Source organism: Cyprinodon variegatus, unplaced genomic scaffold, assembly GCF_000732505.1.
Source record: "Cyprinodon variegatus isolate N-32 unplaced genomic scaffold, C_variegatus-1.0 Scaffold578, whole genome shotgun sequence".
NCBI lineage: Eukaryota > Metazoa > Chordata > Actinopteri > Cyprinodontiformes > Cyprinodontidae > Cyprinodon > Cyprinodon variegatus.
The window spans coordinates 463,639-477,214 of record NW_015151031.1 but is presented as its reverse complement, the minus strand read 5'-3'; the positions used below and the strand labels follow the sequence as shown (position 1 = coordinate 477,214).

Genomic DNA, 13,576 nt, shown 5'->3' with positions numbered 1-13,576 from the left:
TTTAACTGTGTTTTGAGATTTTTAAAGTTTAGGGTTCTGCTTTAAAGTCCTCCACAGCTAATAAGCAAACTGTAAACTTTTATTTAGCTTCGTAATACAGACTGGTATGAATTAAAAGAATTTTAAAGGGTATTTGGTTTTACTGCCTTTAATTAATAGTGTTAAAGTTAAGGGGGCTTGAATATTAATGCCACATATATTTTTTTGATTTTTTTATTAAAATAGTTTATCATATTCACTCTGTTTTAATCTACTTTGTTTTAGTCTCATAAAATCTTAATCTTAATAAATTGCATTAAATTGAGTTAAGAGGGGATTCACAGAATATAGAAACGACCGTGTGTCATTTCACTTCTTCTTTTAATGTCATAATGTGAAGCTGAGCTGTGGGGATAAGAACCGTCAGATGAGTCTGCAGGGAGCAGAAGGCAGAGATGAGCTGTCGTCCAGTCAGACGTGTGTGTTCGCCTCCTCCGAAATGATTCTCCATTTTGTTAAACTTGAATTACATGAGCTGAAAAATTTTATAACTAATGCAATGTAATGATTATTTTTATTTATTTTTAACTGATATAAATATTCTTGAAGTGTGAATCTTAATTTGAGTTTCAAAGTGTTGCACAGATAAAAGCTGTTGCAACAAACCAGGAAATATTAAACTCTGTCCCGTTTGCTGACGTTGAATTTCTTACAGTTTTGCAGAAATAAACACGAGTTTCCTGTTAAAGGGACGCCAATCTTTTTTTTTTTTTTTTAACTGTGTTAAAGTTATTTGTGGAGGCTGATATTTATATAAAAGATATCGGAATTTACTTTTCTGACTATAGATTTACACTAATTTCAGGTATTTAGTAATTATCTTGGTTTTCCATTTTTATTTGGATTCCTATTTTTTTTGCATTTCCCTGCATCTATTTCTTAGGTCTATACATTCAATATAAACAAACATACAGCTAATGTGTATATATAAAAAAAAAAAAGATGCAAATAAAAGGCATTAGAACCAGAAAAGTTTGGTCATTTTTTTTAAATAAAAATGCAAAAATTATAGGTAATGCAATAAACACATCAAATATATAATATATATAACATACCAAGTTGATGTAACACGTATGATGGTGTTTTTTCTTAAATATCTCCTCAAAGCGGTTTAAATTTAATTACTGTGCTTCATTTTGATAATGCATCAAATATAATTTTGAAGTAACTCTTTGCTTTGTCTTCTGTTTGTTTCTGCAGGTATTTGTTAGTAATAGTGCCAAGTACAGTGACCTGGGTCAACCGTTTGGTTATCTAAAGGCAAGCACAGCTCTTAACTGTGTCAACCTGTTTGTCATGCCCTACAACTACCCTGTGCTTCTGCCTCTTCTGGGTAAGACTGCCGTCCAAACTAGTTAACCTCAGAGATTTTCTTTTTTTTTTACCTCGTGTAAAGTTTCCGTATCAGAAAGCATCGGTATTGTAGCTCCTTGCTGATGTTTTTAGGTTGGTTCTTTATACTCATCGTGCTCCTGTGGAGTTAAAGGTCAGGGGTTAGGGTACATTTCAGGTCAGAGGTTTATATGAATTCATCATGGGTAGGAATTTGATTATTATAGACATTTTATTGTTGTACTTATAAAAAAAAAAAACTGGAACAGGATTCATAAGTTTGATGATATTCAAAGTTTTCTATATTCCTCACAATGCTATTTTACAATCAGTCCTAAAGATATACAAGCTACAAAAGTATTGGTTTATAAGAAGTTTTCATCAGCCCCCCTTCCACCACCTACAACATTTTTTTTTTCATCATTTAAACAAGGAAAACCACATGCAGTGAATAAATACTGCAATTATATGAATGGGAATCTCCCTTAAAGCTACAGTGTGTAATAATTACAGGGATATACAGTCAGAAATGTAATATATTATACATAACTATGTTATTTATCATCATCTACGAGCTCAGCCTCTTAACCTTAATATTTGCGTTGCCTTAGAATTCGTTATTTATAATTACATAGGAGCGGGTCTCGCAGCCATGGAGGCAGACATCTTTGTGCTACGGCAGCGCAGAGCCAACAAACTAGCGATTGCGAGATCGCCCATTACGCTCGAAAGTAACTACGGCAAGTTGAGAGAGATGAACTGAGACGGTACTGAACAATAGATGGCAGTATTATGCCTGAGAATACTATCTGTAAAATTATCTATGTAAACAAACCTCATCACTTGTGAAGGTAGGTGATGCGGACGTCGTGGAAGACATTTTGTCCCGTAACGCTCGCCGTACTGTTGGGGGGGAAATGTTCATGTTGCTGCGGTCTGCAGTCTGGACGTTAGATGTCGCTGAAAATTACACTCTGTAGCTTTAAATGACCAAACTGTCGACTTCTTTAAATTTTTCTATTTTATCTGTTTAATTTACTCAACATTTAAAAAAAGACCATCTCAAAATAGATCATTTTTTTGCGTCACCCCTGAAGTTACACTGCCCCCCACCTAGGGAACACGCCCCCCACTGGTTTGTCTATTTAAAAACCAGCTTTGATGTATTTGGGATCATCGTCCTGTTTGTGCATTCTGGTAGATTATTACATTATTAAACAGTCCGATCCAAACTTCCCACCTCAGAAAATTAGATGCTTTAGAACATCGCAGGCAGCAGACGGCCGTTATAAACACACTGCTACATGGATAAGAATATTCTTTGGAGAGATAGAGGGGATCAAACGCCAGCCCAACAATGACCCTAATGACTCCCTTATCAGAGGCATAGGCCAGTATCGCGTTTTGGAGGCCAACAATGACCTCAACAGCTCCCCATTACAAGTGGTGGACCTGTTTTTTGGTTATATTAGCATGTTTTCTAAGCCATAACAAGGCTTTTGTTTGGGCCTCTCTATAAGCCTGGAACTCAAACGCTACTCCAGACATTTTGGATTGAGAAAGCTTCCTGGATGGGAAGCAAAACGTCTTCAAACTTGGAAACAAAGTCCAGTGGATTGTTTTTTATTAATTTTTTAGAAGTAGAGGTGAGGCTTTCAGAACTAAAAGCGCTGAATAAGCTGTCAGGAATGTTGGTGGCGGCATCATGCTTGGGCTCATTTGAACGCAGTCGACCGGTCCAATAATAAAGACACAGAACTGCCTTATAATCCTTTATTTTCTGCTCAAACCAGCAAGTAAACTTATATTCCAATGAGAGGATGTGCTAAAAACCAAACTAAAAAACTAAAAAAAAAAACACTCTAGAGATGATTGGATCTAAAAGAAAAAAACTCGTCCAATTGGACACTTTTGGAATAACCGCCTCCTCAATGGGATAACAAGGACCATATCTGTGCCATGACAATCACTGATGGTTTTATAATGTTTCCAGACTGAAAAAGAACAGTATAAATGTATAGTTAAAATCATAAAAGAAGTAGGGTACTGGCCAACACAAAAGGAATGAATCACCACTGACCAGAATTAAAGCAAGAAGCTGGAATAAATGGAATAAATCAGTGTAGTAGTAGCAGCAATGGTCTGACATTGTTTTGCTTGATCTTCCTCTAGACGACTTGATTAAAGTGCACAAGTTCAAGCCGACCCTGAAATGGAGGCAGTCCTTTGAGAACTACTTGAAGACCATGCCTCCTTATTATATCGGAGTAAGTTGATGCTGCTAATTTGGGTTATTCCCACTTTTTCTAAACAAAGGCTAATAAATCACGTCCTCTCTCCATCTGTTCCTCCCACAGTCTCTCAGAAAGGCCCTGAGAATAATGGGGGCACCAAACCTCCTGGCTGAGAACATGGAGTACGGTCTGAGCTACAGCGTGGTGTCCTACCTGAAGAAGCTCAGTCAGCAGGTTGGTCTCTGGTTCGATGACTCTGTCACCGCCTTGCACACAGACTTTAACAGAATAAATCTTTGTTGCATTGCCAGACAAAAATAGAGTACGACCGCCTGATTGCCTCGATTGGCAAGAAAGCCCCTCCAGAGCCCGGCATCAAGGTCCGATGGCGGGGAGGCGGCATCTCTTTAGCACAGAGGAGGGACTTCATCCAGCAGCTGCAGAGTCTCACAGGGGAGGCTCCCACTCTGCCTATGGAGCTCAACCCTAAAGAGTTTCAGGGTTTTCACTTGGCACTACTCAACAAAGTAAGAAGCAATGATCACAGTGCACTAGAGTTGTTTTTGGGTGTATTTTAAACTCCTCTTACCTCGTCTTCTCAGGGCCTGAAGCCTCAGAGCTTCAGGAACCCCTACGACATCCCACGCAGCCACTTGCTGGATCAGCTCAGCCGAATGAGGAGGAACCTGCTCAACACCACTGTCTGTACTCTACGAGGGCAGGACTCCGGTAAATATCCATGGAAATGGGCTTCATGTGTTAATGAGAGAAGCTCTGATCAGAGTTGTATGGTTTGTATCCAGATTAACAAAGTTTAAACACTTTACTTTCTCTTCAACAAAGATCATATAAATAAGTCTCATGGTCTATTTTTAATATTTTTCCAACCTAGCTGCCGAGGGTGATCACCGATTTATAGCAATATGGAAAATTCCTGTCTTAGACTCTTTCTAAATCTGGAATGTTCCACAAAGTCAGTGTAGAAAGCTCATGTGAACGGAGCGGAGCGTCTTACAATTCCCACTCAGGAGGATGTTCGCTCATTCTCTCCGGCATTGCCCCCATATATACAGAAGAGCTATATGTGTATATATTTTATCACTTTTTATTCTTGTTTTTATTTTTTTTATCTTTATTATATTGTATAGTTGGATGTGTGTATATATAATACAAAACTGTAACTGGAGCGTGTAACAAAAGTAATTTCCCTCTGGGATTATTAAAGTATTTCTGATTCTGATCCCCTCAAAATCTGCTCGGCGATCACCTTAATTTTACCGCCGCCCGGAGAAATCGCTTCACGCTCGCACAAATTTCCAGGAAAAAGCATTTTCTGACATTTTTCCTTCATGTAATTTTGTCCCTGGGACACACGGTGTTTCATTGAATGATGTGACCGATACATGTTTATTTTCTTATTTAACTCGCTGTTAAATTATCGCACTGTTTCCCAGCTGTGAACGTAACACCTCGCTCCGTTCATGTTGCCCCACGTTTCCTATTTAAATATTAATGATATTAATGCATTTCACTAGATTACACATAAGGTAACTTTGCATCCCATTGCAAATGAGATAATAGCTATAATGCATGTATGCGATCTATTTTCAAAAACACAATTACTTTAGGTAAACCCACTCTGTATTGTTAAGAATAGTTAGTGTGTTTTTATGATGTTTTATCCCACTTTTTATCGCACAATATTCAATCTTCATTTCAGCGATTCCGTTGTAAAGTTAAAAAATGGACTAAAACAGATGATAGGCACAGACAGCATAGGCATTGGCCTAGTTTGAAGTCAAACATGTATTTAGATAAAGTCGGAGCGAACCGGCGTGGAGCGAAATCCTGGCTCCGGTCTTTAAAGTGTAAACCGCTCTGCGCTCCACCATATTTCTCCTGCTCCAGCGCTCGCTCCACGCTCTGCTCACATGCTCTGCTTGAGAGAGATAAAAAAAAAAAAAGTTTAAGGCAAGCAGCTTTGTAAGAAAATATTCATCCTACCTACGTTCTGCTTCCCTGCAGACGTCACAGGAAACGGTTTTCTTTTAGAAAGCTGGTGAAGTTCCAGTGCTTCCTGAGGGATCAGTAAACATTCAGTAAAAAGTGTTGATAACCCGCACCTCCGTGCTTTTCCCCTTTAATGGTTCCAACCGCTCCTCTTGTTTCCAGACCAGCTCCACAGCGTGCCAATCGCCCAGATGGGAAATTACCAAGACTTCCTCAAATCTGCTCCGCAGCCTCTCCGAGACGCAGATCCCGAACAGCCCAAACGTCTGCACACGTTCGGAAACCCTTTCAAACTGGACAAGAAGGTACACATCCATCTAAACACGAACTAAAGAGGGTTGGAGATTCACACTGAAACGATTTAACGCTGATTGCTCTTTCAGGGTATGATGATCGATGAGGCGGACGAGTTTGTGACCGGCCCACAGAACAAGGGCAAGCGACCCGGGGAGAGTAGCAACATGCCGGGCGGCGGTCCCAAAAGACGGCGCTGCATGTCGCCTCTTCTGCGTCTGGGCAGGGCCTACACCCCTCCAGTCACCCCTCCCGCCAGCCCACGCCACTCAACAGGTGACATTCAGCATAGAACGCCGTTTTAGAGACCTAAAGATGTCTTCAGAAAATAACTTGAGTAAATAAACATGATAAATGGGTAAATCCGTCCCCTAAATGTCTCCCCCTGTAGATATGGACATCAGTGACGGAGCACCTGACCTGATCATCAACCACCTTAACCAGAACCACTACAGTTCCGACTCCAGCTCCGACCTAGAGCTGGATCACCCCTCGGGACCCGCCGACGTCCAGGAGAACCACAACTCTGCAGATCCTCAGCTCCTCCGGCTCAAGGATGAGGAGGAAAACAGGGGGACATGCGAGCCGCCAGGCAGCGAGGGAGGGGTGGAGATGGTGGTGATGGAGGACCAGACGACCCGATTCCTGTCGCCCGCTGCCCTGAAGAAGCACATCCACGGCGAAACGACAAAGGTCAACAACGAGCTGAGGGTGCAGATCACTAAGGAGATCAGGAAACCTGGCAGACGTATGTATGGGTGGACATGTTTGTTCTAAGCTAACGCTAAGCTACTGAATTATCCCAGTAAACTAAAAAAAAAAACATTAAAACGTTCAGCCCTAAAAGAGAAACTTACAGATTATATGGATTGACTAAACAGGGACAGATTACTCTATTCATCAGCTGACCTCTGATAAGAAACATTTTAAATTTCTAAGATAATTAGAAACTCTGCAGAGACGAAATCTAAAGCGCACATGGAAAACTGCCGACTTTACATTCGTCTAGCAGACAGTTATTGAATCGGTCTTTAAGGTCATCGCTATAAGAGGATGGTGGTTCTTAGAGTGCTGGATCCAGGCTTTTTAATGGAAGGTTTTGAGGAAGAAAGATGACAGAAATTAAAGATTTGGCCTTTGCCTCAAAGTCCTCTTTACAGATTGATGTCTTGTTCGCCTTTTTTTTAGTTTTTAATGTCCCAGAAAGGCTTCAGATCCAGTGTGAAGTTTGGACAGTCAGGGATGGTTTTAATGACATGTTGTCTTCTGCTTTATGGCAACTGGGGTTCATCAAGTCCAAAGTCGGCACAGCCGTGTTGTAGAAAACTCTTCTACAGTTTAAGTCAGAATAGGAATGCTGAATGAAGTGGCACCATGGATGGGAGATTCCGGTTAGAGAATCAGGAGACCGGAGATAATGATCGGCAGCTTTATTATAGCTCCAAACACAGAACATGGTGCATAACAGGCGAAGATGCATAATTACATGTGAAACACATGTTACATGCTGGGCTCATGGAGCATATGAGTATGCTTTTATTTATTATGCACACAAATATCCACCATGAAGAAAAAAGATTCGGCGTGTGTCACACTGATAGCGGTCCGGGCTGAAACAAGAAACTAAACAAGGTTCTCTCTCAGTCTTTCTAACACGTGTTACAATAACACAGAGTTTTCTTTTAACAGACGCTAACCTTCAGACATTTCAGAGCATTTTAAGCTTCTCTCTGCTCAAAAGCTTCATGAAGACCCATCATTTTATTTCCAGATGGACGTGGCTCCTTCTCACGCTGCTACAATGACCAGTACCTGCTTTAATAACCACTCTGTCATAACGCTTGTTGTAAAAATCTCATATTTCAATCGTTTTCCCACCAAATCCTAATACTCGCTTTTATTTTATTTATTTTTCATTTTTTCTTAAGCTTTACAAGAATTCAGTTGACATACATTTCTTTCAAAAACTAACTTTTATTTCAATCATCCGCTCTGTAGGTGACCTTAATCTAAATCTGTGAAAAATTAGATAAAACAAGCATGTTTCACAACAAACATTGGAAATATAACACTAAATGCTTGCAGCTTGTAGTATCACACAGTGACCTAGTTTATAACTTATGAATCCACTTCTAAGAACTTTATGAGCATTATGAGTAGGTTTTAAAAATCCAGATTTTCCAAAAATTAAATCATAAACAGAAAACTTTAATTATTAAATGTTGCATTTTACAAGTTATTGGTATATTTGTTTAATTGGACATATATGAAATAGTCTCACATATGCATATTTCATGGCTTGCTTATTTATATTTCATTTGACATTTAAATTTACTATACAATTGATAATTGCGCTTTTCAGGAATCTGACTTTTCTTTATTATTCTTTTTTTGCTTCCTGTAATTAAATTATAGCCGTATTTTTATCTCCTAAGCCCTAAAACATTTGCTCCGGGAGTTATAAGCTTGTCTCTGTAGAGTTCAACATTATATTGACTCTCTTCTCCAAAAAAAAATCAGGAATCATTAGAGCACTTTTCACATTTCTTTAGAATGTAAATGTGTGTGAATAGGTGAAGGATTGATTCCCATTTTGCGTCCTATCCGACAAAATTGCGTCGGACGGTCGTCGCGTTTAGCGCTCATTGAAGGTCAATGAGGAGGCTTGCTTAGCTCCAACTGGGATGGATCCCAGTAGCAGTTCAGTGTCAATTCCAAGGGTCTAACAGGAAGAGAGACGCCGTTACAAAGTGAAACACATCCACTTTGGGGGAAAACACAAATTTAAATCAGTTCATCAAACTCGGAAACGGTCAGTTTTGCATTCGCACAAAACAAATATAGCAAGTGGGACAGACTCATGCAAAAACAGTCAATGAAACATAAAAAAAAAAGAATACTTTACCCACGATATGATTTTTAATATAGACCTATAAAAGTTCTCCGTTTGTTCTGGTTTGAGATTCTGCACAGACTTGTTAAATGTTGCTTTGCTTCATAGCTGCAGTTGTTTTATGCATTTATTCATTTTAATAACTTTTCATAATCAGTCCAAGTCAAATGTTATAATTTGTGTATAGCACAGAGATAGAAGGGTAACATGAATTTACTTCGTGTTGAATGTTTTTCAATTAGAATATGCACCCTGCAGATATAGGGAACTTACTGTTGATCAAAATAGTTGAGTTTTTACTCTGGTCTAACTTTATTTTTTCTTTCCCGTGTTTCAGACTATGAGAAGATCTTCTTCCTCTTGAAGCAGATCCAGGGCACGCTGGACACTCGGCTTATTTTCCTCCAAAACATCATCAAAGAGGCCGCCAGGTACCAAGTTTAGAGTTTCCCTAACCATCTCACCCACATTTCTAACGAACAGACGCTCTCTTCCACCACGTCGTCCAAAACTGGTGACCTACTCTGATCTTTACACACAAACATCTCTTTGATGTAATAGAGAATGGGTCTTTAAAAACAGTAATAAGAAAAAAAAAGGTTGTCATCTGGATGTAAGCTGCAGGCATCTGAGCACAGTTTGATGGATCTATCCTGCCTCCAATCATCAGCTGTTCAGGCTGGTGGTGGTTTAAAAATGTATTATTTTTATTGATATGCTTTGGGCTTCTTGGTAAGAATTTAACATTGTTTAAAAACAACATAATCTAAATATTGTTGCTGAGTATAGGTGCATTTACACTAGCCTTTTAAAACCATGCGGAGAATGGTCCGACCACGCCAACAGAGGTAACTGTTGGGTGTAAATGGCAAACAGCTGATTTGGTTCAGTCGTGGCTCAGTTCTCTGATAACAAAGAGCACATAAGCAGATCGCGTCATCCCCTATTTACAGTCAGCTGGCTCATTCTGCAGGTTTTCTGGCGTGTCCAGCTTTGTAATTCACAGATCTCTTCGTAACACAAACCTCTTCTCAGCCTATTAATAATAAATGGCTTATAAAGAGCGTGGTGCGACCTGGGATGATGCAGAGACCGTGGCTCTCATTGAAAATTTGGGTGGAGGACTCTATCAGAGCACATGAGTTCCTGAATGTTATGTTTTTGTTTGCGCAATCCCCATCTTGATTGCTGTAGTATCCTGGATCGCCAATAGGAAGCAAGGAACCATGTTAGCATGATGTGTAGATGGGCGTAAGGAACCAAGCTCAGCACGGTTAACTTATCCAAACTCGGTCCAAACTCGGCACTGATCAGTTTCAGAGAGGCAGTGTAAACGGTGCATTAATGAAACATTTTATATCCAGCGTTTCCATGGTTTCTTCCAATCTGATGTCACAAAGCTCAGATCCTCTCTAACTGGATACTTTGACGGAAAGATCTGTTCCTTTAACTTCATTAAAGGAGAAGTTCGGTTTTTAACACTTTAAGCCCATTTTCTGTAGTGTCCAGGATGAAATCGAATGATCGACACCAAAATTTTGACAATTGCTCCTGTCTCTGCTTTTTGGCTCATTTAGAATCACCCCCTGGCTGCTTTAGAATGGCTTGCATAGAGCATGTCCGATAATGTCCTTAAAACAACCTTAAACGTTCTTTTTTTTTTAAATATGCTACTCACCGGGTCGTCAGCGCTGTTCAACGACGTTCCAAAAAAAGTTTCGTGAAGAAAAAACGTTCCTGTAGTGTTTTATTTAGCATTTTGTAAATCCCATTGAGTTCTGTAGGAATAGTCAATATTCCGCTGCCACCGGAAACGGAAATGGGGCCTGTTTACACAGTTGTAGTCTTTTCGCTTCACTCTGTGTACTCCGACGTCGAGGTGCTAACGTCTCTGTTAAACACTTTAAAAAACTCTGAAAATGGAATACGAAAGGTGGATTCTTGATTCTCGACGTCGGAGTACACAGAGTGAAGCGAAAAGACTACAACTGTGTAAACAGGCCCCATTTCCGTTTCCGGTGGAAAGGGGAATATTGACTATTCCAACAGAATTCAATGGGATTTACAAAATGCTAAATAAAACACTACAGGAACGTTTTTTCTTTACGAAACTTTTTTTGGAACGTCATTGAACAGCGCTGACGACCCGGTGAGTAGCATATTTTAAAAAAAGAACGTTTAAGGTTGTTTTAAGGACATTATCGGACATGCTCTATGGAAGCCATTCTAAAGCAGCCAGGGGGGGATTCTAAATGAGCCAAAAAGCAGAGACAGGACCAATTGTCAAAATTTTGGTGTCGATCATTCGATTTCATCCTGGACACTACAGAAAATGGGCTTAAAGTGTAAAAAACCGAACTTCTCCTTTAACATTAACATTACTTCGGTCTAAATCCAGCAGAGGACTGAGGGCGTTCGTAGGACAGGCGGAATCGAGCCATGAACGTGCAAATGACTGAAAATCTGCTACAGCATCTTAACAAACAGAAACCCATTCTGATACCTTTTGAATTTATACTACAGCTGTGCGGTTTTCTTTTTCCTTCTGTATAGCAACATAAAACATACACCTACAGAGGTAGAGTGAACAAGTTGGATTATTTATGTTCAATAAAAACTGCTTTTTAATTGATGATTATTTACATTTCCTAATACGTTCCTAATATGATGTATGTCCAAATTATAACTTAAAAAATTAAGGAAGTTGTAAGGAGGTAGAAACAACTTTTTTTTTTTTTCTAATACAATACCGATATTGCAGCTTAGAGAATTCACCGATACCAGTATTGAATCCATTTGATATCAGTGTGAATCATGAGTTATAAGAAACGTTAATCAGAAGCAGAGTTCATCTATCAGCACGACAATATCAGAGATTTTAGACACAGGCCGATAAAATCCGATATTAGATTATTGGCCAATATCTGATATTCATATCGGATCGGGACACAAAAAAAAGTCCAGTACCAGTTAATTGCACCCAAAAAAAGTGGTTTGAATTCGTTTCCCATGCATTTATGCTCAAAAGTCATTTCCAAATTTAAAAGATCCGTGTTTTTCTTCATTAATACAAACTGAAAAAAAGGTAAAAATTTTAGCTTTAAATTGAATTAATTAGTTTTGTGCATCAGACCTACACACATAAAGATAATCCTTTTTTTTTTTTTTTCAAGGATTGTGCAATCATTCTTAATGCACTTTATATAAAAAAAAAAAACCTCTTGCTTTGGCTTCAGAAGCTTTAAGTGATGCTTTTGTACATTTTCAAATATTCCTTTTTTTTTCACTGCCTTAAGGTTTAAGAAGCGGGTTCTCATCGAGCAGCTGGAAAACTTCCTGGAGGAAATCCACAACAGATCCAACACCATGAACCACGTGGAGATGCTCTGAGACCGGCTCCAACCAAACAGACTTTACTATGAGACCTGACCCTCCCCCCACATCTCCACCCCAACCAAGGCCCAAAGACGACACACGGCCGAACCCACGATCTCCAGCACCTTCAGCTGACCTGTCATTAAATCCACATCAATGGTAGACAGTATGTCCGACTCTGAATGGGTCTTAATTTCAAACTAGATCAAGGGGAGGGGGGTGTTAATGCTGATCTAAAGAGATGCTCCGTTTATGTGTCATCAGGGGGCCTAACTCTCATTTTGGTTACAGTTGAGTTAACAGACACCTCCTGCGTTTGGGTCGAAGTTAAAGACTTTTCCAGAGAGGATCAGATGAGGGCCTGCAACCAGAGCGTGATGTTCTTCTTTTCTTTTCTGTGACAATGTGGCAGATGGTTTCAGTCTGAGCATTATATGTTTTGTTTCCAACCCAGGGTCAAAAGGGATCCACCGAAGTGGTCATAAAACAATTTTCTCCCACTACTCTTAGTTTTCTGTGTGTGAATGAGGAGGTGAATTTGTTTCTACACTCCACCAACCAGAGCACTCCACTCACTAAGCTCCCAAACTGACTTAATTTGGCTCCAAACTGGTGATTATTGATGTTTGATGTTGGAGAAAGTGAAAGGTTCTCAGGATCCTCCGAGTTTCCTTTAAACCGAGAAGGAAAGGTTATGATAGGGATTGAAGACGGGGACGAAAAAGCTCAGGAACTGTGACTAATGATTCAGCAATAACATCGAGTCCCCCCTCCCCCACCTATTTATTAAAGCCTTAAAGGGCAGATATGCAACACGGACTGTGGTCTGCTGAAAGCAGTGATTGAGTGGGGTCTTGGTTGCTGCCAAATTACTAACTCCCATCAACCCCCCCCCCCACCCTCTGCCACGAATCTCAAACCAACTTCTTGTCGCTTCACTGTATTTGCACTTGTGTATATTTGAGAATTATTTAATGTAAGTTAAGAAATAATAATAAACTACGTATTTGTTGCAATTTAATGAAATATTTCAGCGTTCTCAAATGTACACAAACAGACCGCCGGTGGTTAAAGGTCTAAAGGTCAAAAGTTGATTTCTGATTCCAGTGGCCGTCGTCTTCCTCCGCTAAACATCCCCTCCTCCCCGAAAAGGGACCAAAATCTGCCATACTTGTCTTTTACTTGTGAAGAGGCCGCTACCAAAAGAGTATTTTGAATACACTGTAAAGATGTAAATACCTTAGAGTACTATTTAAAGAGAAATGTTCGGTGGAGAATGGCCTTTTTGTAATTATTTCCATAAATAAAGATTCTATTTTACACTGTGAAGGGCCATGTAAATAAAGTGTTCCATAAACATGTGACTCTTTGAGATTTTATTTTTTATTTGTAGCAGAAC

The 13,576-nt window shown here is 39.5% G+C and overlaps 1 protein-coding gene across 1 annotated transcript in view; it reads left to right on the top strand.

Moving 5' to 3' along the window:
* Positions 1 to 13,525, top strand: part of ints6 (integrator complex subunit 6) — a 38,816-nt gene extending 25,291 nt beyond the window's left edge. The window contains exons 9-18 of the mRNA XM_015392207.1: positions 1,240 to 1,372; positions 3,544 to 3,638; positions 3,729 to 3,839; positions 3,917 to 4,132; positions 4,208 to 4,334; positions 5,778 to 5,920; positions 5,999 to 6,185; positions 6,301 to 6,657; positions 9,140 to 9,233; positions 12,099 to 13,525. Coding sequence (XP_015247693.1) covers positions 1,240 to 1,372; positions 3,544 to 3,638; positions 3,729 to 3,839; positions 3,917 to 4,132; positions 4,208 to 4,334; positions 5,778 to 5,920; positions 5,999 to 6,185; positions 6,301 to 6,657; positions 9,140 to 9,233; positions 12,099 to 12,192 — 1,557 coding nt within the window. The 3' untranslated portion in view covers positions 12,193 to 13,525. The remainder of the gene's footprint in view (positions 1 to 1,239; positions 1,373 to 3,543; positions 3,639 to 3,728; positions 3,840 to 3,916; positions 4,133 to 4,207; positions 4,335 to 5,777; positions 5,921 to 5,998; positions 6,186 to 6,300; positions 6,658 to 9,139; positions 9,234 to 12,098) is intronic.
* The last annotated feature ends 51 nt before the right edge of the window (positions 13,526 to 13,576 follow it).